The sequence below is a fragment of the Glycine max genome, chromosome 15, assembly GCF_000004515.6.
Source record: "Glycine max cultivar Williams 82 chromosome 15, Glycine_max_v4.0, whole genome shotgun sequence".
In the NCBI taxonomy this organism is placed as follows: domain Eukaryota; kingdom Viridiplantae; phylum Streptophyta; class Magnoliopsida; order Fabales; family Fabaceae; genus Glycine; species Glycine max.
In genome coordinates, this window is record NC_038251.2 from 28,213,963 (window position 1) to 28,236,726 (window position 22,764).

The 22,764-nt window shown below is 40.4% G+C and overlaps 1 protein-coding gene across 1 annotated transcript in view; it reads right to left on the minus strand.

Annotated features, from left to right (window-relative positions):
- Positions 1-22,764, minus strand: part of LOC106794167 (enolase 1, chloroplastic) — a 43,513-nt gene that overhangs the window by 3,980 nt on the left and 16,769 nt on the right. Inside the window, 1 exon segment of the mRNA XM_041009597.1 lies at positions 210-294. Coding sequence (XP_040865531.1) covers positions 210-294 — 85 coding nt within the window.

Genomic DNA, 22,764 nt, shown 5'->3' on the forward strand with positions numbered 1-22,764 from the left:
ATCATGGGTCAAAACACAAAAATTTCCCTGAATAAATAAAACATCCTTTTTATTTTCTCTCAAACCATTATTTTAATTAATAAAATTATTTCTCCTTATTTATTTAATTATAAAAACCCCATCATTTTTTTCTAAAACTATATTTATTTATAAATATAATCTTTTTTAAATTAGTTTATGAAAAAATGGGATGTTACACTCAACGAAACTCCCAATATTGCATTAGCCCATAGTTTTGATTTGTTAGGAGTTCCATCAATTTCCAGCATAATAGCATCAACATTAGCTTGATTCCTTGACAAACACAGAGCCATAAATATCAGTTGTACAACACAAAACTTCAAAAACAAAACCCAATATCTTTGGTAAGAGTATATGTAAATATAAAATCAATTTCTCTTTCTTTTCTTCCTTTCAAAAGCAATAACAAGTTAGAAGAAAAAAAGATGGAAATATTGTTCATTCAAAGCAAAACCAATATCAAGAGCCAAGCATAACCCTCAAAAAATGGTGTTCGACTCAATGTATAGTAGGCTACATACAACTAGGTCAGAAAAACTTCAGCTAACGAACTCTATATCATAATATTTCACATAAATTTTATTCCAAAGTTGTCTCTTCTTTCTACTGCATTAGTACACACTGTTGTAGCCTTACAACAACTTCCCAACTTTAGTATTGGATTATTAATCATTAACAAAAACACAACTCCAGAGCTTTTGATATATTACATGTATAGTTGAGTGTGTGTTTGGATAAGTATTTGCCAAAAAAATTGATCAAAATGTAATCTTATTGGAAATGGTACTATTCGACGCATTTTCAAAATTGCTTTTGAAGTAAAGTAACTTATGTTTGAATGTTTTTACCCTGAAAGAAAGTTTGATGCAAAACTTACTATAATTTTTTCAACTTAATGCAAAAAAGCTATTTTTTACCACATTTAGTCAAACCCAAGTTTGTAAGCAAAATCAATTTTACTGAACAATAATAAGGCATATGTATCTTTACTAAAACTAATTCTGATACTACTTCCTATGTGATGACAACAAAAGAAACAGGTTGAACAGAAGCTCTCATCCCTTAATTCTTTCCCTTGTCGCATAACATTCCAACCACACCTGATTCAATCTTACAAACATTTTATCAACATAAACGCAATATCAACCTTCTTTCTTCTCTTCCAAACACTCCAGCGAAACCTTTTAAGGGCATGTTTGGGTGTAAGTTTCTCTAGAAGCACTTCAATGAAAAGAAAATAAGAAGAAAAAAATAAAATGAGCTTCTCCATAAGCTAAAATTACTTCTGTGACATCCTGGAAATTTCTACCCGAAATTTTGTAAACGATGCATTTTGAATGATTATATATAAGTATTATTCAATGTATATATATATATATATATATATATATATATATATATATATATACTCCTGGTAGAAGTAGGTATATTGGGGGAAAGATACACGGGTTAGGCTAATTAAGGAATAGAAATCCATAACTGGATAGTTATAGGTTAATTATCAATTAATTAGTCTAAAAATTATCGTTTTACGTGCAACTTAAAATTTAACAAAACAACCTCTGAACCACGCTCGGGGTTTCATTCTGAGCGTTTTGATATATATATTGCTTACTTTCAAAAACGGGCCCCGACGGGTGCAGAGAAACGCGAGGGACTGGAACCAGAGAAACGACACGCAAACCAAGGCAGGAATTTAACGTTTCAAAAGGTCAGATTTTTCTCTTCTTGTGGCTGAGTATGAGTCACATCAAGAGAAAAAGTGGACCCCTTTTTGCTCCACTCAAAAGGAGACATGTGGCATACCTTTTTTTTTTAAAAAAAAAAAGAAGAAAAGAATAAGCCTTTTTAAATTAAACAGCCACGTTCTCTCTCCTCCCTCAGCCCAAAAATTCAGAAGCTTTTCTCCCTCTCTCTCTCACGTTGCTATTTTCTTCTTCTTCCTCACCATTGAAGCTCCATCAAAGCTCCAACCTTTGCTCACCATTTCTGCTCCAAATCGCGAAAGGAAACCATTTTCGGAGTCGTGAAGCGCACCTCTACGTTGTGGGACTTCAAATTTCAGGTTTGGGTATACTTCTTTCTCACATAATTTTGTGGGTATTGGGTGTTTGGGAGATATGATGGGTAGTTTTACTAGGTTTATGCCTTGTGGTAATTATTTGTGAAGGAATTTGTTGAAAGCATGCTAAACTTGTCATGTTTGGTGTGAGTCAAGCTTACCCATTCTGTTTTAGGGTTTTATGATGATGCTTGTGATGCTTATGTGCTGAAATTGTTGATGGAAAACTGATAGAGATGAAGGGTAGAGTTAACCTAGGGTTAAAAAGTGAGAATGTAGTGATATGAGTGGAAAAGTGTGATGCTTTGAGGATTTGAAAAGCTAAATCTGGATTTAGTGGTAATTGGAGGTTAAAGTGAGTAAATCCTAGTTTGAAATGTCATTTAGGACTGTGGGAAAGCTTGGGCTGTGCAAAGGAGGAAAATGAGTGACCAAAGTGAAGGCAAGAGCCCTTTTCTAGGGTAAATTGGGTGTTGAGGAGTCAAATTTTGATTCGGTAGAGTTTTCGTCATAAAACTAGTTTGAGCGAGTTTAGATTAATGTTATAGACTTGTTTGAGATGAGAGTTTGCTCCAAAATTACCCCCATTCTCAGTTTCACTTCTCAAACCTTGAAAATCCACTAAATTGAGGGGTGTTAGATACCTAGATTTTGAGTTGCTTTGGTCTGAAGCTTGTCTTTGGCTTAGATATGATTTATACATGATTTAGGACTTGTAGGATCCAATTTGGGAAAAATTGGATGAGGGCAAGAGTGATTTCGAAATCTGCCCAATTTGTGCAGCAAAAAGCTGTCAAATTTTGTGCAGCAGAAAATTGTGTTTGTGCAGAAAATGTTGTGTATTGCTGGTTGTGGAAAGGGTAGTACATATTGGGTTCTGGATGTTTTCTAACAGATCCCAACGGTCAAAATGTAGACTTATGTACTAGGGACCTCCAGTAAAATTTTCAAGTCGATCCAACGGTGAAAGAATTGGAACAAAGAGAATGTTACTAGGGTATTTGAGTAAGGAAAGTTGTGGTATTGGTTTGTGTTTTGGGCAGAGTTTTCTCCCTCTGCCCTATTTTATTGTTTTTGATAGTGCATGATGTTTGGATGTTGAATTGCTTGGATGTTGTGGAAGCTTGGAGGGATTGATGGGGACCCGGTGTTGAGAAGAACGAGGATAAGGGCTACGTGGGAGTACGTGAGCTCAGTTGAAGGTGGGCAACTGGGGATGGTGGATTTATGTGTGATTTGTGGATGTGGATAGTCGACTTGCACCATCGCCCGATCGCCACCTAGTACCACATGTGACGGGTACCCCATAATCCCATAAGCTCGAAGTGAGAAGGTGTGGAAGAGTTAGTCTTCCTACTTTTATTCGTTGACCACAGAGTGGTACCTGGAGATATGTCGCGGGGGTCAGGAGACCTTGGGGACGTCAGGTGGGGTGCTATTGCCCAAAACCAAGATTGACCAATCCCGACCCAACCCGGGCATAGTCAATCAGTGAGAACCTGTGATGTACCTAAATAGGCGAGCTCCTGGCAGTCAACTGATAAAAGAACAAATACCACAAAGCAAGGAGGCTTGTGTGGTGGCTGGCCAGCTATGGATTTTGAGTGATATCTGCAATATGGCCTCTGGTAATCGATTACCAAGGGTGTGTAATCGATTACAAGGCTTAAAAATGAAGACAGGAAGTTAAGATGGTCTCTGGTAATCGATTACCAAGGGTGTGTAATCGATTACCAGGCCTAAAAATGGGATCAGGAAGTTGAGAGGGCTTCTGGTAATCGATTACCAAGGGGTGTAATCGATTACCAATACTGTGTAATCGATTACACAGAGTAACGGGTCACTGGTAATCGATTACCAGTTATGTGTATTCGATTACACAGTGCATATTGCAGGTTTTCATGTTCTGAAGCTGTGTAACTCGAGTTGGGCCTCTGGTAATCGATTACCAATGCTGTGTAATCAATTACCAGAGAAGGAAAGCCTTGAGACACACCTTTTTAATTGCATGTAGTGGTTATGGGACGCATTGTGTTGCTACCGTAGTTAGATCTCTCGTGAAAGAGTCTACCCCCTTTCTTTTATTTCTTGTAGATCACGATGGCAGCGCAATTAATCCATGACCGAGTGGAGATGGAGTGCCTAGAGGGAGTTTGGGAGACCCTCGAAGGCAATGCAAGGTGCCGATTCCGGGGCATGATTCGATTCACGGCTACTTCATTGGTACATCCAGAGGAACCAGCACACTCGCTTCAGCGCACTGTGGAGTGGATATTACCTACACCTACTCCATATCGACTAGTGGAGCCAATCCAAGTGATAGAGGTGACGTCATCAGAGGAAGACCCTGAGGAGGACCCAGAGGAGCTACCTCCTGAGCCTGCTGTGGATGCTCTTGACTTTCTAGAGGGTGATGAGGACCCACTCCCTGAGGTGGATTCTCCCGAGGACGTCATGTCGGCATCTGAGGCAGACTCTATGGAGGAGAGCGGTCCTGAGGGGATAGCGACTAGTGGAGGTTCTTCATCATAGCAGACAACTCCTTAGACTAGGTTTATATACTTTTTGGGGGTGGGTGTATCTAGTACAGATTGTTAGGTTTACTCTTTTTGTTTTTGTATGGGTAGACCTATTGTATAGGAATTTGATGATTGTATACATGTGGCTGAAGCCACCACAGTGGATACCTTTGCTCTGGATGTCACTGTGTATTTTGCAAAACTCCCATATTTTGGACAGCTTTAGATGATGAATGTACTTATGTTTAATCTTGTTATTTGAAACGAAAGTGTTAACAAACATTATTTGCAAGAGAGTTCACCGACCGTATTTTATTTTATTATTTTACACGTGACGACCTAAAATGATGGCTGGTACACTTTTATTTTTGAAAGAGCAAAATAGTTTAGAGGTTATGAGTTATTAGAAAGAAATGACTCCGAATAGAGTTGTGAACTGGGCATTCAGGACTCTATAGTGATGATTTTCCTTCTGAACTTAATTACTGTGAAAAAGAGGAAGAAACGAAAAAGAAAAAGAAAAACAAAATCCCATGGTTTTTGTTATTTAAATCATTACTATTAAAGCAGTCATTATTTAGGGACGCCACAACTTCTCCATTAGCTAATTTGTAGAACTTTTCTCATATAACTTCTCTAAAAGAAAGATGAGAGGACATATATAAATTAATTAATGGAGAGCTAATTTTAGCTTATGAAAAAGGTTGTTTCATTCTTTTCTTCTTATTTTCTTCTCCTATAAGTGATTTTAGAGAAGCTTAGGGGGTGTTTGGTTTGGTTGTTTTCTGTTTTCATTTTCACTGAAAATAGAAAATGGTGATGGAAATGTGTTAGGTTGAATTTTTGAAAACATTTTCAGTGAAAATATTGTTATTGCCAAATTTACTCTTGTTACTAGTTCTATTGCTTTTATTCTGGTAAGAAAGCATTAGAGATTCCTATCCAATTATATGAATTCAACCACTTAATCATAATAGTATTGGAAAAATGGTTTGAGTTCCAAAAGGATTCTTACTTAAAACTAACATACAAGGACCCAAGAAAATTTGGGTACCAAAATCAAAATATGATTATATGAATGATGGACTCTTTGAAGCAAAGTTGATACACTAAATAGTGGTTGCTCCAAACACATGGCGAGAGATGCATCCAAGTTTATTTATATTTCTTCCAAAGATAGTGAATATGTGGTCTATGGAGACAAAAAATAAAGGTAAAACTATTGGAGTTGGAAAAATAGGTACGAATCCCTCTACCTCCATAAAAAAAATTGCTTTACTTATTAATGATCTTATGCATGGTTTATTAAGGCTACTTGTTCAACAAGCCCAACAAGTGGTATCAAATGATACCAAAAGGCCACTTGTCTTTGTTAATTACTTTTGATGATTGCTTTTGATTGAGTTTTTGATTGTCTATGGTGATTGTGTTTGTGAGTTATGTTGATTGTTTTTTATAATTTTTTTTATGATTGGTTTGTTTTTTATGATTGTTCTTGATTGAGTTTTGATTGTCTTTGATGATTGTTTTTTATGATTGTTCTTGATTGAGTTTTGATTGTCTTTGATGATTGTTTTTTATTATTGTTCTTGATTGAGTTTTAATTGTCTTTGATGATTGTTTTTTTATGATTGTTTTTTATTGAGTTTTGATTGTCCTTGATAATTGTCTTTGAGAGTTATGTTGATTATTGATTACTTTTGATAAAAAAATTTATATATATTTTGATTATTTGTACTAAATATGTATTATGTATTTCTGTGAGTGCAAAATAGTTAGTTTTAAGGCCTTTTGATATCACTTGACTCTCATACATTGCAACAAGTGGTAATAAGATAGTAAGGGAAATTATCTATTCTTTATGAGACAACTTTTTATACATGAAGTCTATGAAATCTTCAACTGTCTCATATAAGCAATCATTGTGAAATGAAGGGGGAGTAAACTATATACAAATAGATATTTTTTTATTGCTCCTAACCTACAGATGGTTGTCATCATCAAAAAAAGGGAGAATGTAAATCATGCAGGTTTTGATGATGTCAAAAAGAATTTGCTTGATAATGAGTGTCATCATAAAAAAGGGAGAGAATGTGAATCATACATGGTTTGATGATGCTGAAAAGAAATCACTTGATAATGATTGTCATCATCAAAAAGGGGGAGAATGTGAATGTATGAATACACAATTTTGATGATGCCAAAGAAGAATCAAACAAGGTTGCTTCAAAGGATAAGAATTGCTTCAAGATTAATACAAGATTGCTTCAACAAACAAAGTTTTGCTTCAAGATTAACTAAAGATCAAGCCCTGTCTGGTAATCGATTACCAGAAGACAATTTTGAAAAATAGTTGTTAAAAAGGGTTTTGAATTTAAATTTCGAACCTGTAATCGATTACCAGATGTTTGTAATTGATTACCAGCAACGAAACTCTTGAAATTCAAATTCAAAAGTCATGACCCTTTAAAATATAACCGTGTAATCGGTTACAAAAACCTGTAATCGATTACCAGTGAAAAAATCCAGAAAAAGCTTTTTGAAAAGACACATCTCTTCAAACCATTTTGAAAAGGCACAAAGTGCCTATATATATGTGTGTCTGAATTCGAAAAGCAAGAGAGAGATATTCCAAGAGAACTTCATTGTCAAATGCTCTCTAAACAACTCTTGGGCAAGCACTTGCAAATCTATTGAGAGTTCATCCAGAAACTTCAAATTGTATTATCCACTCTAAAGAAGAGAAATTTTTCTGTTCTTTTCAAAAAGTCAATTGTAATTAGGGGTGGGAATAGGCCAGGCCAAGCTAGGCTTTGAAAGGCTTGAGCCTAGCCTACGATGGATCTTTGAGGTTTGAGCCTGGCCTATAGCCTATAAAGGCTTTTTATTTTGGTTCGGCCTGACCTTTTTAAAAGTTTGGCCTGGTCTGATAGCCTTTTTAAAAGCCTTCTTCACAATAAATATTTAATATTTTTATGGAAGTCAATAAAAATAATAAGGAACATAAAAGGACACATAACTCATACCTAAATTATAATTACATTTTTACATAATTATAGGAATAAAAGTTATAAAGGTAATCAAAGTCTGATAGTTTTTTAAAAATTAATTGTATCTAAAAAATAATTATATATATATATATATATATATATATATATATATATATATATATATATATATATATATATATATAGGCCGGCCTATCAGGCTTATCAGGCTTCTTAATAAGCCTAAGCCTAGTCTATTTAATTTAATAGGCTTTTAAAAAAGTCTGAACCTAGCCTTTTAATTAAATAGGTCAGTTCAGGCCAGGTAGGCCAGGCCATAGGCCCCTGTAGGCCGGCCTGGCCTATTCCCACCCCTAATTGTAATCAAGAGACTAGTTGTCTCTTGAAATGTGAGTTTCCTGAATACAAGGGAAATGGATTCTTTGGGTGTTCAGAAGTTGTAAAAAGGATTTTTACAAAGAAAGTGGAAAATCTCAAGTGGGTTGCTTGAGGACTGGACACAGGCACAGGACGTGGCCGAACCAGTATAAATCGAGTTTGCATTTCTCTCTTCCCTTATCTTATGTTATTATAACCAATTTTTCATTGCACGTTTAAAAGAACATTGTTAAGTTGATTGCTTCTTGTCCTTCTTCTGCATTCTAAGCCTATCATTTAAAAAGAGGGGTTAAAAGTTTGTTAGTGGGAATCTTAAAACTTAATTCACCCCTCCCCTCTTAACTTATTGAGGCCACTGGTCCAACACACTAAAGGTAATCAACTAAGTTCTCCGATAGAAATTAGTCATCAATAGAGTTGGTAAATATTTTGCACCAAAATAATATGGTTAAAAAAATCTAAGAAATATAAATTGTTCGATATAAAATGAAGGGAAAAATACTCATTTGGTTTCTATTGTTACACAAATTTTACCTTTTAGTCCCTACACTTAAAAACCATTCATTTTTGTCCCTGTATAAGCACTTTTGAATCTCTTTTGGTCCCCATCGTTACATAAACATTACCTTTTATTCCTTGCAATTTTGTAGTAGGGACCAAAAGAGATTACATAATTGCAAAGAATCCAAAAGTGAAATTTTAAAAAGATTCCAAAAGGGCTTGTACAAAGACTAAAAGGGATTATTTTCCTAAAAAGTAGAAACTTTATAAAAAAAATTCTTATAAAAAAACATAGTATTGAAATAGGTCACATATCTTGGGAGAAAAAAAAGATTAAATATTCACATCCCTAATACAAAACTGACACATACATACATAGATTATAGATCATACATTACCAATTCGCAACCAACATTACAAAACCCACTAAAAATAGTATTGAGTCGCTATTTTTAGAGTAAAAAATGTAGTTCTCTATTGAATCTCCTATAATAAATTGTATAGAAAATGATTGTGGGACAAAATTAAAGAAGTGATGACTAATGAGGAACAAAATAAATGTAGAAGCAAAGCTTCATGGAGAATCAAAGGTGATTCAAATGTGTTTTGATGATAACAATGATGATAACAAAAGATGATGACAAAAAGCTCAAAGATCAATCAAAGAACAACTCAAGTGAATCAAGAACAATTTAAGAGTTCAAGATAAGAATCAAGAAGAATTCAAGACTCAAGAAGAAAGTTTTGAATCAAGAATCAAGATTCAAGGTTCAAGATCTCAAGAATCAAGATCAAGATTCAAGACTCAAGATTCAAGAATCAAGAGAAGGCTTAATCAAGATAAGTATGAAAAGTTTTTCTCAAAAATTGAGTAGCACATGATTTTTCTCAAAACATGTTTACCAAATAGTTTTTACTCTCTGGTAATCGATTACCAGATTGTTGTAATCGATTACCAGTAGCAAAATTGTTTTGAAAAAGTTTTCAAATTGAATTTACAACGTTCCAATTAATTTCAAAAAGCTGTAATCGATTACAATGTTTTGGTAATCGATTATCAGTGCCTTTGAACATTGAACTTCAAATTCAAATGTGAAGAGTCACATCCTTTCACATAAAAGCCTTGTGTAATCGATTACACTGATTTGGTAATCGATTACTGTCGCAACGTGCCCTTCGCGGGCGAGCGAGGGCGAGGCTCACGAGTGCGCTTTCCAAAGGAGGAAAGGTGCACGGAGTCGCCACCAACGTTTATTTGTGGAAAACGTCGGGAAAACCGAAGGAAATCGGTCAAAATGAAATTTCTAAGTCCGGGAGTTGTATTTACGCTTGAGGAAGGTATTAGCACCTCTCACGTTTGTCTCAAAGGACAACAGCCTATTTTTTAGAATTGTGGAATTGTGTTATTTTAACTTTTATTTCTTTTTTATTTTTGAGGTCGACAGAAGCGGGGCTTTTGCTCCTACGTACCCTCCTTTGGAGAGGAAATCAGACCTACGTAGTTCTTCCTTAAGCGTGAATCAAGTGATTCTCTTTACTTGAGGGGTGATCATTTTAAGGCGTTGGACCTTAAGAATGATCCTTTTTACTTAGTGAAAAACTGAAATGATAAACTTTCAAAAAAACCTATTTTTGTGGACGAGCTTGACTAGGCGAGTTTGATTTTAGCCTTAGTTTCACTTTAGTTATTAGTCAATTCAATTAAGAATGAGAAATCCCAAAGAGAAAACGTCTGATTGATTTTCCGCTTTATTTTTCTAAAAGACGTTTTTTTTTATTATTATATTATTATTTTACCTCTTTTTTTATTTCCAACGTGGTTACGGCACGACCGAACGGTCGGAATTCATTTTAACCGAAGTTAACGGATAATACAATTCAAACGATCGGTGGAAATTTATTTTATTTTTAGGTTAAGCGAGAAATGACTTAAATAAAATGGCTTAAGCACGTCAAAAGGAAGTATAAAAAGCAAATGAAACGAGAATAAAAATACACGAAACACAATGTGGACCACCACGGGTACATAGAATGAATTGAAAAGCTTGGTTCGAGGTACTTACCCGTTGAAGATCGAAGAACGGTCGAAACCTTCGCGAAATTCCTTACGGAAACGTTACGAAAACGTTTCGGAAGCGCCTCGGCTTGGATTTTCTTCGCGGAAATAATTTTTCCAAGCAAATTCGAAAGAGAGAGAAGTGCCTAAGGGGCTGAACCCTTTTCTTCTTCACTTCTTCCCCTATTTATAGCAAAATAGGGGAGAAGCTTGCCGCCCAGCTCGCCCAGGCGAGCCAGGTTGCTTCCTCCAGAAGCAACAGCCTTCTGGAGGAATCTTCTGGAGAGCCCGAGTGGGCCTGGTTGCTATTTACACCCCTCTTTTTACTAAATGCACCCCCCTTTTCTATTTTTTTGTAATTCTTTTTCCGTAACGTTACGAAACTTTACGAATTTCGTAACGATACTTATTTTTTCTTCCGCAAGGTTACGAACCCTTACGAATTATGTATTTACTCTTTTTTAGCTTTCGAAGAAGTTACAGAAACTTACGGATTGCGCGAAAACACCTCTTTTCGACTTCCGCCACATTACGGAATTTCATGGATCATGCAAACCTGCTTCCTTTAGATTTCTGGGACATCTCGGGACTTCATTTATTGTGCAACAAAGGATGCCAAGTATCTCAAAGCGGCTAACCAAAGATTGCATGTCATCAAGTAATAATCCCCGGACGAAATTAGGGTATGACAGTTGCCCCTCTTTACTTATCTCTCATCGGAGATAAGAGAAAAGCAAAGATAGGACACTGATTTCGTCCGTCCTGCCCTTTCTGTGATGACGACTCTTATCTCTACTTCTTCTTTTTTTTTCTTCTGCACAAAACAAAATACAAACAACAACCAGAACAACGAATATAATACAGATATACACATATACACATACTTGGCGAAGGAACCGATCTGGAAAACAACAGAATAACGTGCTTCCCAGTCACCAGAAGCTTCGCACATGATAATGGAGAACACATGAACAGCGCTAGGCAATGACATTCATGGTGCTCCGAACAAAGGTGGAGTATGGAGGATTGCCTTGAGGGTCCGCACTTAGGCAATCATGAAACTCAGCTCCAAACTCGAAAGTGGAGGACACATGAACAGCCCTAAGCAATAACATTCATGTGGCATCGAAAAAGGACGAGAATGGAGGATTGCCTTGAGGGTCCTCTCTTAGGCAATCATGGAACACAGCTCCAGACTCGAAAATGGAGGACACATGAATGACAACGCAATTCATCCATGCGGCTCCGGAAAAGGACGAGAATGGAGGATTTCCTTGAGGGTCCTCTCTTAGGCAATCATGGAACACAGCTCTAAACTCAAAAGTGGAGGACACATGAACAGCCCTAAGCAATAACATTCATGTGGCTCCAGAAAAGGACGAGAATGGAGGATTGCCTTGAGGGTCCTCTCTTAGGCAATCATGGAACACAGCTCCAGACTCGAAAATGGAGGACACATAAATGACAATGCAATTCATCCATGCAGCTCCGGAAAAGGACGAGAATGGAGGATTGCCTTGAGGGTCCTCTCTTAGGCAATCATGAAACATAGCTCCAGACTCGAAAAGTGGAGGACACATGAACAGCCCTAAGCAATAACATTCATGTGGCTCCGGAAAAGGATGAGAATGGAGGATTGCCTTGAGGGTCCTCTCTTAGGCAATCATGGAACACAACTCCAAACTCAAAAGTGGAGGACACATGAACAGCCCTAAGCAATAACATTCATGTGGCTCCGGAAAAGGATGAGAATGGAGGATTGCCTTGAGGGTCCTCTCTTAGGCAATCATGAAACACAGCTCCAGACTCGAAAAGTGGAGGACACATGAACAGCCCTAAGCAATAACATTCATGTGGCTCCGGAAAAGGATGAGAATTGAGGATTGCCTTGAGGGTCCTCTCTTAGGCAATCATGGAACTCAGCTCCAAACTCGAAAATGGAGGACACATGAATGACAACGCAATTCATCCATGTGACTCCGGAACAGGGTGTTGGCGGGACCGAACGGTCCACCGGGTTTTTCCACCTAACAGGATAACATGCTTTTTGCAAAGAAAAATAAATCATTCGCGAGAGCACCACATCTTAGAGAAACAATATACTTGTGCCAAGGGTAATCTTCCTTGTAACCGAGAATGAAGGGTAGGATGTCAACTTCTAGCTTTCGAATGAACGCGCAGGGGAAACATCGGGCTAAGCTAAAAATAAATCACTCATAGTGTATAGAACTTACAAGGCAAGTGTTTTATCCTATTCCTAAACCATAACTGCATCATGACTTCATTTTGCACACGATTTCCTATCGAATCAAAGATCAAGCGTACGATCACGGACCAATAGGATTTTCTCGAGGATAGTGTTTTTTTTTTAGAGGAAGCTGGGTGTTTTAGTCTTTTCCTCTTTGTTCATGTGGGGTGGGATATTGCCAGTCAAGAATGATTCTGAGTGGCAATCTGGCTTTGAAGAATTTCTGTCTTCTTTCTTTCATTGATCGAGAATTGCTTCTTTTCCCTTTTCACTTCCTTTCGATCTTTGATCGGGAATCCTTCCTTTTCTTTCTTTTGTTCTTTTCTTTATTTTCATCTTTTTCTTTTCTTTCTTTCATTTCTTCCTTCTCTTTTCCTTCCCATCCCTCAACATTCCATTCGCTCTCCCTTGAGGAGATTTCACTGTCCTTTGCTTCGGGGAAAGGAGGAGGATTCTTTGGATAGGCCAAGGTTCAAAAAAGTCCAAGGTTGTGTTTCAATGGGGTCTTTATCGTGGGAACCCCAATCTTGATATCTGGGGCGAGACAAATTTGGGTGTCAAGGGGTCGCTCGTGGCCCGAACTTCTGCATTATTCCATAAGACACGCGTGATGATGATGATTTGAAAATAACGTGCAAAATTAGTCATGGCTACAGCCAGGTGGGCCCTAAAGCATCCCGTTTATGGCATTGTGATACTACGGTTGGGAATTTACACAGACAGACCCAACGTTTCCCAATCAGTTCAACGAATTCATCCATCCTTATCTCGGTTCATTCCGGAAAATAAACTCTCAGCATCAGTCCTTTGTTTCCAGAAGATGTGTTTGCTCTTTACGAATGATTTATACTTCTCAATTATAACATGTCGACCTTCGTGATCTTTCTTTCTTTTTACCTTTTTTGTTTTATTTTTATACATGTTCACTAAAACTATACACTTGTGGTTTTTATACATGTTCACTAAAACTGTACACACATTAGAACTCTTCTTTTTACGTCACACAGTCTATATACAATCCCTATTTACATTCAAAGATTTTTCATTTTTCCCAACACACACTTATACACAAAAGTACACTCGTTGCTCACACGCACAAGAATTCCTTTCCACGCATCATTTACACATAAGAATCCTTCTATACACATTCTCCTTTTACATACATGTATAAATAAAAACCTTTTTCTTTTCTTTATGAACATGACTTTTATTCACAGCGCTTCTTTCTTTTTATTAGGATTTTTGGCTCATTTTATTTTTTAGAACGACGTTCCTAAATGAAAAAAAAACTCTACGCGGTTCCAGCATTTCAACAAACACTATTGACAACAATGAAACAAGTACCGATGTAACAAACTCAAACGATATGTATGTACAAAAACAAAAGTCAAAACATGAAACAAACGTTAGTCCCTTAGTCAAACAAAAGTAAGATGATATATACCAAGAAAAAATGGAAACAAAAAGAAATATGGATCAAAGAATCTCCCAATCATGCGGCTCCGCTCCCTCCTAAGAAATCAAGTAAATCGGTCATCTCTTCGTCCTCGCGGGCCTCCTCTGCCTCATCGGGAGCCTCTGCTGGTGCCCCTGCTGGTGCCTCTCCTGCCTGGGCCTCAGGCCATGCGACCTCTACCCTGAACTGGTCCGGAGTAGGGCACGGAAAAGAAGTAAAGCCCTGACTCTGCAGGCTGAGACTCATCTGATACAGACAATCATGAGTCTGTACATGTGCCCGATGGTTGGCCGCCTGTTGGCGAACCAAATGCCGCAAATACTGCTCTGTATCAAACAATCCGGTTGGACCAGCCTGATGAGGTGGCGGCGCATCTGCGGCCTGTGGTGCGTCACCCTGGACCTGTCTCTGCGTGCAGTACTTCTCGATAAAAGCTCGGGTGATGGGCGGCCGAATCACCTTGCTAGGTGTGACAGGGACGCCGAACGACTGGCAGAGTCCTGTGATCAAGGCGGAAAATCCCAGGGCCCCGTTGGACTTATCTGAGTCCAGAGGGTGCCTGGTAGGCGCCATACCTGCAAAAATATAGATGGCATCAGCAATTAACTGAGCCACATGGATGCTCATCCGCGTCAGGATGGCGTACACCAGCTGACACTTCGGCAGGGGGAGGTCGGAATTATTATCGGTGGGCAGGACGTTGCTGAGCAGCAAAGTCATCCATATCTGAGTCAGGGTGGTCATGTTGGTACGCATGATCCGCACCCGTCTCTCGGCAGCAGTCCGGGCAAAATCTTGCCCTGGTATACATAGCAACTGGGCGATGGCCTCCTCATCGAACCCATCAGACCGGTTCCTCCTCTAGCCATACTCGCACTCCTGGCCCTCATCCAACACTAAAGGATATCCCAGGAGCTGGCCGATAGCATCTGCATCGAACGGGATCCACTGACCCCTCACCCAGGACCTCATATCCTGCACGCCCTCCTCTATTGGCCAAGCATTGACATAAAATTCGAGGACTATTTCTGGATCGAACTTGGCCATGGGGGTAACCAGTGATGCCCACCGCCAGCGACCTATCTCTTCCTGGAAATCCGTATACTCGTCGTCCCTGAGCTGGACGCGTCGCTCCCGGAGAAATGACCATCCCTTGATGGCCTCGAAGCGCTGCTGGTGTACAGCGCTCCTAAAGTGGTGACTGTCATACTCGGGAGCAGAACTAGTTCCTTCGACCGCCTTATCCTTCCTGGATCTCTTTGAGGCAAGTTTCCTCGGGGCCTTTTCCTGCGAGAACAGACATTCAGAAGTTAGTTTTACAAGATAATGCTTATCTTAACGCAAAAATGTCATGCCAATCCCTCTAATTTAGACTAAACTCATATGATCCATTCATGCACACACGCATGTGTAGAAAATACCCTATTATTTACATCAACATACAAGGATATTCAAAACATTCTAGTTACCACACATATATATTTTTTTGGAAAAAATACTTACACGCATGCTCAAGGTATTGTGCAAAAATTACATATGTTCCTATCATAACTATTTTACTACCACGAACTACCCACACACATTTGAAGTATTTTATCAACATACAAATTTTGTTGTTTCATTCATTTTTATTTATACATATATGCACATTGGAGAGTCAATCTCACGTCCCGCACATACTTGCATTTGAAAAGAAACTTTCATGCCATTTATCTACAATGGAGGGGCAATTCCACATCATATATTCATTTGGGAAGCATTCTCGTGCCATCTTTGGCATGGGTACACATTTTTTTGAAAGACTCCTTATGCTACTTATCCACAAATATACATACTTTGAAATGCATTATTTACTATTCATTCACTTTGCAAGGTATTTTTATGCCATATATTCACACACTTTGCAACATATTTTTATGCCATATATTTTTACACGTATATCTGCACACCCTTGAAAAACATCTCCCATGTTACTTAGGTGCAAAGTGCCAATCATGGGGCAGCCCAAATTTTTACAAACAAGTCCCTATTTTCATGCTTTTCTAATCCTAAAACCAAATTTTGGATTCCTAGCCATAAGCATGCTTCCTTGCATTGAAATTAAAAACTTGGGTTCCTAGGCCTAGAATTGCATTCAGACTCTCATTGTAAATCCTTCATACTGTCCCTATGTATATAAAACAGTCCCACAATCCTAAACCTACGAAACCATGCTCATATGTCATTGAGGCATTTCACCGAGCACTTGGTGGGCACATGTTTGGACATAAATTGCAAGATAATGGGAGCAATGTGGCATGCCCCATTGCTTCAGAATACAACCTAGGCCTAAGGCCTTTTCATTCAAATCCTTAATTCAAGAAAACAAGCACCAAAGCAAACCAAAACTGCCTCACAAATATAAGCATGTTCTCACAATTTAAGGCACCAAAAGATGAAGAAAACACATCAATGGGAAGCAAAAAACCTCAAGGATGGAATGCTTGTTGGAGTGAATTGAAACACCAAAAATGAAAGCAAAACGCGATCAAAAGGCTTAGGGGAGCAAGAACCCGCAAGCCTTCGTATTCTCTCTTTTCTTGAATGAGGGGGGAAGTTTTTGGATGCCCAAAATGTTTCCCTCCCTCGTTTTTTATAATTTGGGTGCAGGGGTTGCTCGCCCAGACGAGCTAACCTGCTTTTTTTTTTTTTTTTTTGAGGGGAATATTAACCATGTCCCCTCCCTTTTTCATGGGTTAGCGTCTCGCCTAACTTGAACTTACTTAAGTTAGAATTAGGCGTTGATTACTTATTTTAAAACAAACAAATAGTAAAAGAAAACTGCGAACACAAAGGATACTGGGCTGCCTTGCAGCGACGTTCTCCGCTTGTTTAGCGTCGGGAAGGGGCAACGATCAGTCGGTCGTGACCCTAGCCCCACTTGCATCCGTCTTTATGTACCTGCAAGTAGGAAACAAAAATACGCGGCCAATCGTGACCGGTCATCGTCTTACCTTGGTTGATTCCTGCCATTGATTTGTCTTGACTTCTGACCGTGGCCTGAGACGATTCTACTCTTTGCTATCATAAGATATGTATGTGCATGTATGAATGTATGAATGCTTCTAATGCGATGATTTTATTTTAGTGAAGGCTAGTTAGGTTCAATTTTAAATAAGCGTTTGGGGCACCCCATACACCGAGCGAAGAGGGCTCAAGTTATAACAAATCTAAAACACAAAGTTTGAAACACCAAAGGGAGGACTAAAACCTCGCCCATCTTTTCTTTTCAAAGAAACGAGACAACTACAGTGACTGAGAATCCCTAGAGGAAACCAAAAGGAACAAGAAAAACTCAGAAATAAAAACGTGCAACGGTCCTCTCGATTGCCCCAGACTTTAAGCGTAATATCATTTAACTACATCGGAGTTCACGGGCGAAGGCAATTCCTCGCCATCCATGTAGGTGAGTATCAGAGCACCCCCAGAAAAAGCTCTTTTCACAACAAAAGGTCCTTCATAATTTGGGGCCCACTTGCCTCGATTATCTTTAACAGCGTGGGACATTTTCTTCAACACGAGGTCCCCCTCGTTGAACTTGCGCGGGCGTACCTTCTTGTCGAATGCGTTCTTTATCCTTCGTTGATACAAACGCCCATGGCTCATGGCGGCCAAATGCTTACCTTCAATAAGGTTAAGTTGGTCGTAGCGTACTTGAGCCCATTCTGACTCTTTTAGGCCCGACTCCGCCATTATCCTCTGAGAAGGAACTTCTACCTCAAATGGGAGTACTGCCTCCATCCCATAAACCAAAGAATACGGCGTTGCCCCAGTAGAAGTTCGTACCGAGGTTCTGTATCCGTGTAGGGCGAAAGGCAACATCTCATGCCAATCCTTGTATGACACCGTCATCTTTTGAACAATCTTCTTGATATTCTTATTCGCAGCCTCTACAGCCCCATTCATCTTTGGCCGATAAGGGGTAGAGTTATGATGCTGGATTTTGAAGTCTTCGCACATCTCCTGCATTATCTTATTGTTTAGATTGGTGCCATTGTCAGTAATGATCTTCCTGGGGAGTCCGTATCGACAAATCAACTCCTTCTTTATGAATCTAACTACCACATTCCTTGTGACGTTAGTATAGGAGGCTGCTTCGATCCATTTGGTGAAGTAATCTATCACCACAAGAATGAAGCGGTGACCGTTGGACGCTTTTGGTTCTATGGCCCCAATGACATCTATTCCCCACGTAGAAAAAGGCCATGGGGCGGACATAACATTCAGAGGATGTGGCGGAACATTGACGTTGTCCGCGTATGCCTGACATTTATGACACTTCCTTACATGAGCGCAGCAATCACTTTCCATGGTGAGCCAGTAATAACCGGCCCTAAGGATTTTTCTGGCCATGGCATGCCCATTGGCATGTGTCCCAAAGGAACCTTCGTGGATCTCCTCAATCATGAAGTTCGCCTCTTTGGCATCTATGCATCGTAGGAGGGTCATGTCGTGGTTTCGTTTGTACAGGACGGTACCACTTACAAAGAAACCAGTAGCCAATCTCCTCAACGTCCTTTTGTCATTGTCAGAAATCCCTGGTGGGTATTCCTTGTTCTCGACATACTGCTTGATGTCGAAATACCACGGTTTCCCATCCCGCTCTTCCGCTATTGCATAACAATATGCCGGCTTGCCTTGAGATTTGAATTCGATGTATGGCAGATCCCCGTGTGGGGCCAGTTGAAACATGGATGCCAGGGTGGCTAGTGCGTCCGCCATCTGATTTTCTTCCCGAGGTATGTGGTGGAAGGAAATGTTACTTGGCTAACCTCAAGATATGAGTTTGATAGGGTATCAACTTCGAATCCCTAGTTTCCCATTCTCCTTTTAACTGGCGTATCACCAAAGCTGAGTCTCCATACACCTTGAGTAGTTTTACATCAAAATCAATGGTCACCTGAACCCCGAGGGCGCACGCTTCGTACTCGGCCATATTGTTGGTACAATCAAAACCTAGCCTAGCCGTGAAAGGAATGCACTGATCATCCGGGGATACAAGGACTGCCCCTACTCCGTGGCCCAAAGCATTTGAAGCCCCATCGAAGCAAACAATCCATTTGTCTAGGTCTTCATGCGTCCGCTTCTCTTCAAACAGGGCCATGATATCTTCATCTGGGAACTCGGGGTGCATCGGCCGATAATCCTGGAGGGGTTGTTGGGCCAAATAATCTGCTAAGGCACTTTCCTTTACCGCCTTTTGGGTGACGTAAACGATATCAAATTCAGACAATAGTACCTGCCACCTGGCGATTCGTCCCGTGAGGGCCGGTTTTTCAAAGATGTATTTTACGGGATCCATTTTGGAAATAAGCCACGTGGTATGGCTGAGCATGTACTGTCTAAGCCGATGTGATGCCCATACCAGAGCACAACACGTCCTTTCCAACATTGAGTAATTCATCTCACATGCGGTAAACTTCTTGCTTAGATAGTAGATGGCTTGCTCTTTTTTTTCCAAAATCATCATGCTGACCCAACACGCACCCCATAGACTCGTCCAACACGGTCATGTACAGGAAAAGGGGTCTTCCCGTTACAGGTGGCATGAGTACCGGGGGATTCGCGAGACTCTGTTTGATCTTCTCGAAAGCCTCTTGGCAGTCACTGTTCCATAGGACCGCTTGGTTCTTACGTAACAGCTTAAAAATGGGCTCACAGGTAGGGGTGAGTTGCGAGATAAATCTCGCGATATAATTCAACCTGCCTAAAAACCCCCGAACCTGCTTCTCTGTGCGTGGTTCCGGCATTTCAAGGATGTCCTTCACTTTCTCGGGATCTATCTCTATCCCTTTCTAACTTATGATAAATCCTAGCAGCTTGCCCGACTTTACCCCAAAGGTGCACTTGGTTGGGTTCAGTTTTAATTGGTATTTCCGCAACCTTTCAAACAGCTTACGCAGATTGACAAGGTGTTCGTCCTCAGTCCGAGACTTAGCAATCATGTCATCCACGTAGACCTCGATTTCCTTATGCATCATGTCATGGAACAACGCCACCATGGCACGCTGATAGGTTGCCCCAGCGTTTTTCAAACCGAAGGCCATCACTTTATAGCAGAATGTCCCCCATAGGGTGACGAAAGTGGTTTTCTCTACATCTTCGGGCGCCATCTTTATTTGATTATACCCCGAGAAACCATCCATAAACGAGAAAAGGGCGAACTTGGCTGTATTATCTACCAATATGTCAATGTGTGGCAGGGGAAAATTGTCCTTTAGACTGGCCCGGTTCAAGTCCCGGTAGTCTACACACATTCGAACCTTGCCGTCCTTTTTCGGGACTGGGACAATGTTGGCCACCCACTCCGGGTATCGTGCCACAGCTAAGAAACCTGCATCAAACTGCTTCCTTACTTCTTCTTTAATTTTTAAGGACATCTCGGGTCTCATTCTTCGTAACTTTTGCTTAACCGGAGAAGACCCCGGATTCAAAGGCAACTTATGCTGCACAATGTCGGAATCCAGACCGGGCATGTCTTGATACGACCACGCAAAGACATCTTGATACTCTTCAAGAAGGGTTATCAAGCCTTGGCGGATAAGCGCGGTCATGCCGGTTCCTACCTTTACTTCCTTCTTTTCCTCCGTGGTCCCCAAGTTTACCAATTCGGTTTCTTCTTGGTGGGGCTTCATTTCACGTTCTTCCTGAGCGACCAACCTCTCCAACTCTGGTGACAGGACGTCCTCTTCCTCTTCCTCATTCATCGTTTGGCTTATGTCTCGATCGAAATCGATTGTCGAACCCTCGTTGTTAGGATCCTCAAAGACTCGACCCTCATATCTATACCAAACAAGACAAAAGAAACAAAAACATGCAAAATGATATGAGAAAGGGTGGTACTGCAAGAACAGATGAAACAAGATCTCTTTGTTTATTTAATAAGGTAGGTTTCACAAAACAAAAGAGAAAGGAAATCTATGGGCTCTAATTACATTGAATCAGCGGTATAGACTTCTGACTGGCTTATCACGCGCCAGTTCCCTACTTGGGAATCGGGGTGGCATGGTTGCACAAAACTTGGTGGGTCTTGAGGGAACTCCTCTTCTATTGCGGCCACCTCCTCTTCCGACACCATTCCAGTGCTGGTGAAACACTGGCTAATACGGCCGGGCCATAACCTGTCCGCCCGAAATCTTGAGGGCACGTTCCTCCTTCCCGGCATCCCGGGCTCATACCCTAATCCATACTTGTATGGATTTCCTTTGATATCGACCACGTCAGCATTCCCGAGGCAGTCCTTGCCTAAACCCATTCCGAGCTCAAATCCATTCCTGAGCATAACACGTGCCACCATTATGGCCGCGTTGGAGAGAGAAGGTAGCGACGGACTTGGTTCCACAGAGGCGCAGCTCACAACCTCAAAGGATTGGAAAGCCGTTTCCAACGATTCTTCCGCCGCTTCTACATATGGTGCGGAGGAAGGGCAGCTCACTAACATGTCCTCTTCACCCGACACTATTACTAAAAGTCCACCCACTGCGAACTTCAATATCTGGTGAAGCGTTGAAGGGACCACTCCCAGGGCATGAATCCACGATCTTCCCAAGAGGCAGCTATAGGCAGGATTTATATCCATTACTTGAAACACCACATTGCAAGTGTGGGGGCCTATCTGAATGGGAATGTCGATTTCCCCCATTACTTCCAGCCGAGTACCATCAAAGGCTCGCACCACCATCGAGCTCGGCTTTAAATGTGACGCACTAAAAGGAAGCTTTTCCAAAGTGGTCTTTGGCATTACATTTAGACTCGATCCATTGTCGATAAGTACCTTTGCGACAACGTGGTCTATACATCTCACCGACACATGTAGAGCCTTGTTGTGTCCTCTCCCCTCAATGGGAATCTCTTCTTCCGCAAACGCGATGTAGTTGTTGGTGGTTATATGATTAACGATGCCTTCGAAACCCTCTACTGAGATATCATGTGCCACATGGGCATCGTTAAGGACCTTCATCAACAGCGCACGATGAGGCTCAGAGTTTATGAGTAGTTCAAGCAAGGAGATCCTTGCTGGAGTTTTATTTAGTTGCTCGACTACCTTAAACTCGCTTTGTTGGATGAGGCGGAGGAACTCATGGGCCTCTTCCAAAGTCACTGTTTTTTCTTGAAGTCCCTCTTTCTTTTCGGCTCCTCTTGCCATGGGAGGATCTACTTCCTTTGAGGGGATGACTATGTCTGTGGGCTCTTGGACCATGGGGGCCTTCCCTTTAGAGGGCAATTCCGCCGGGTGAGGGGAAGCGAACACCCGACCACTGCGGGTTACGCCACTGAGGCCGGTGATGTTGGTTACCTTAGCTGATAGGGAGTCAACTTCGGTTGCAACTTTTTCGCTGGACGTGGGAGGGGTATACTTCCACGGGACGGCCTTATTACTTTGATATGCAAATGGTGTTGGCTTGGGTGCCGCCCGCGGGTATATGGGTGTGGAGCCGGTCCCTTTCCTAGTAAAACATATCACTAGGGCCTTGGG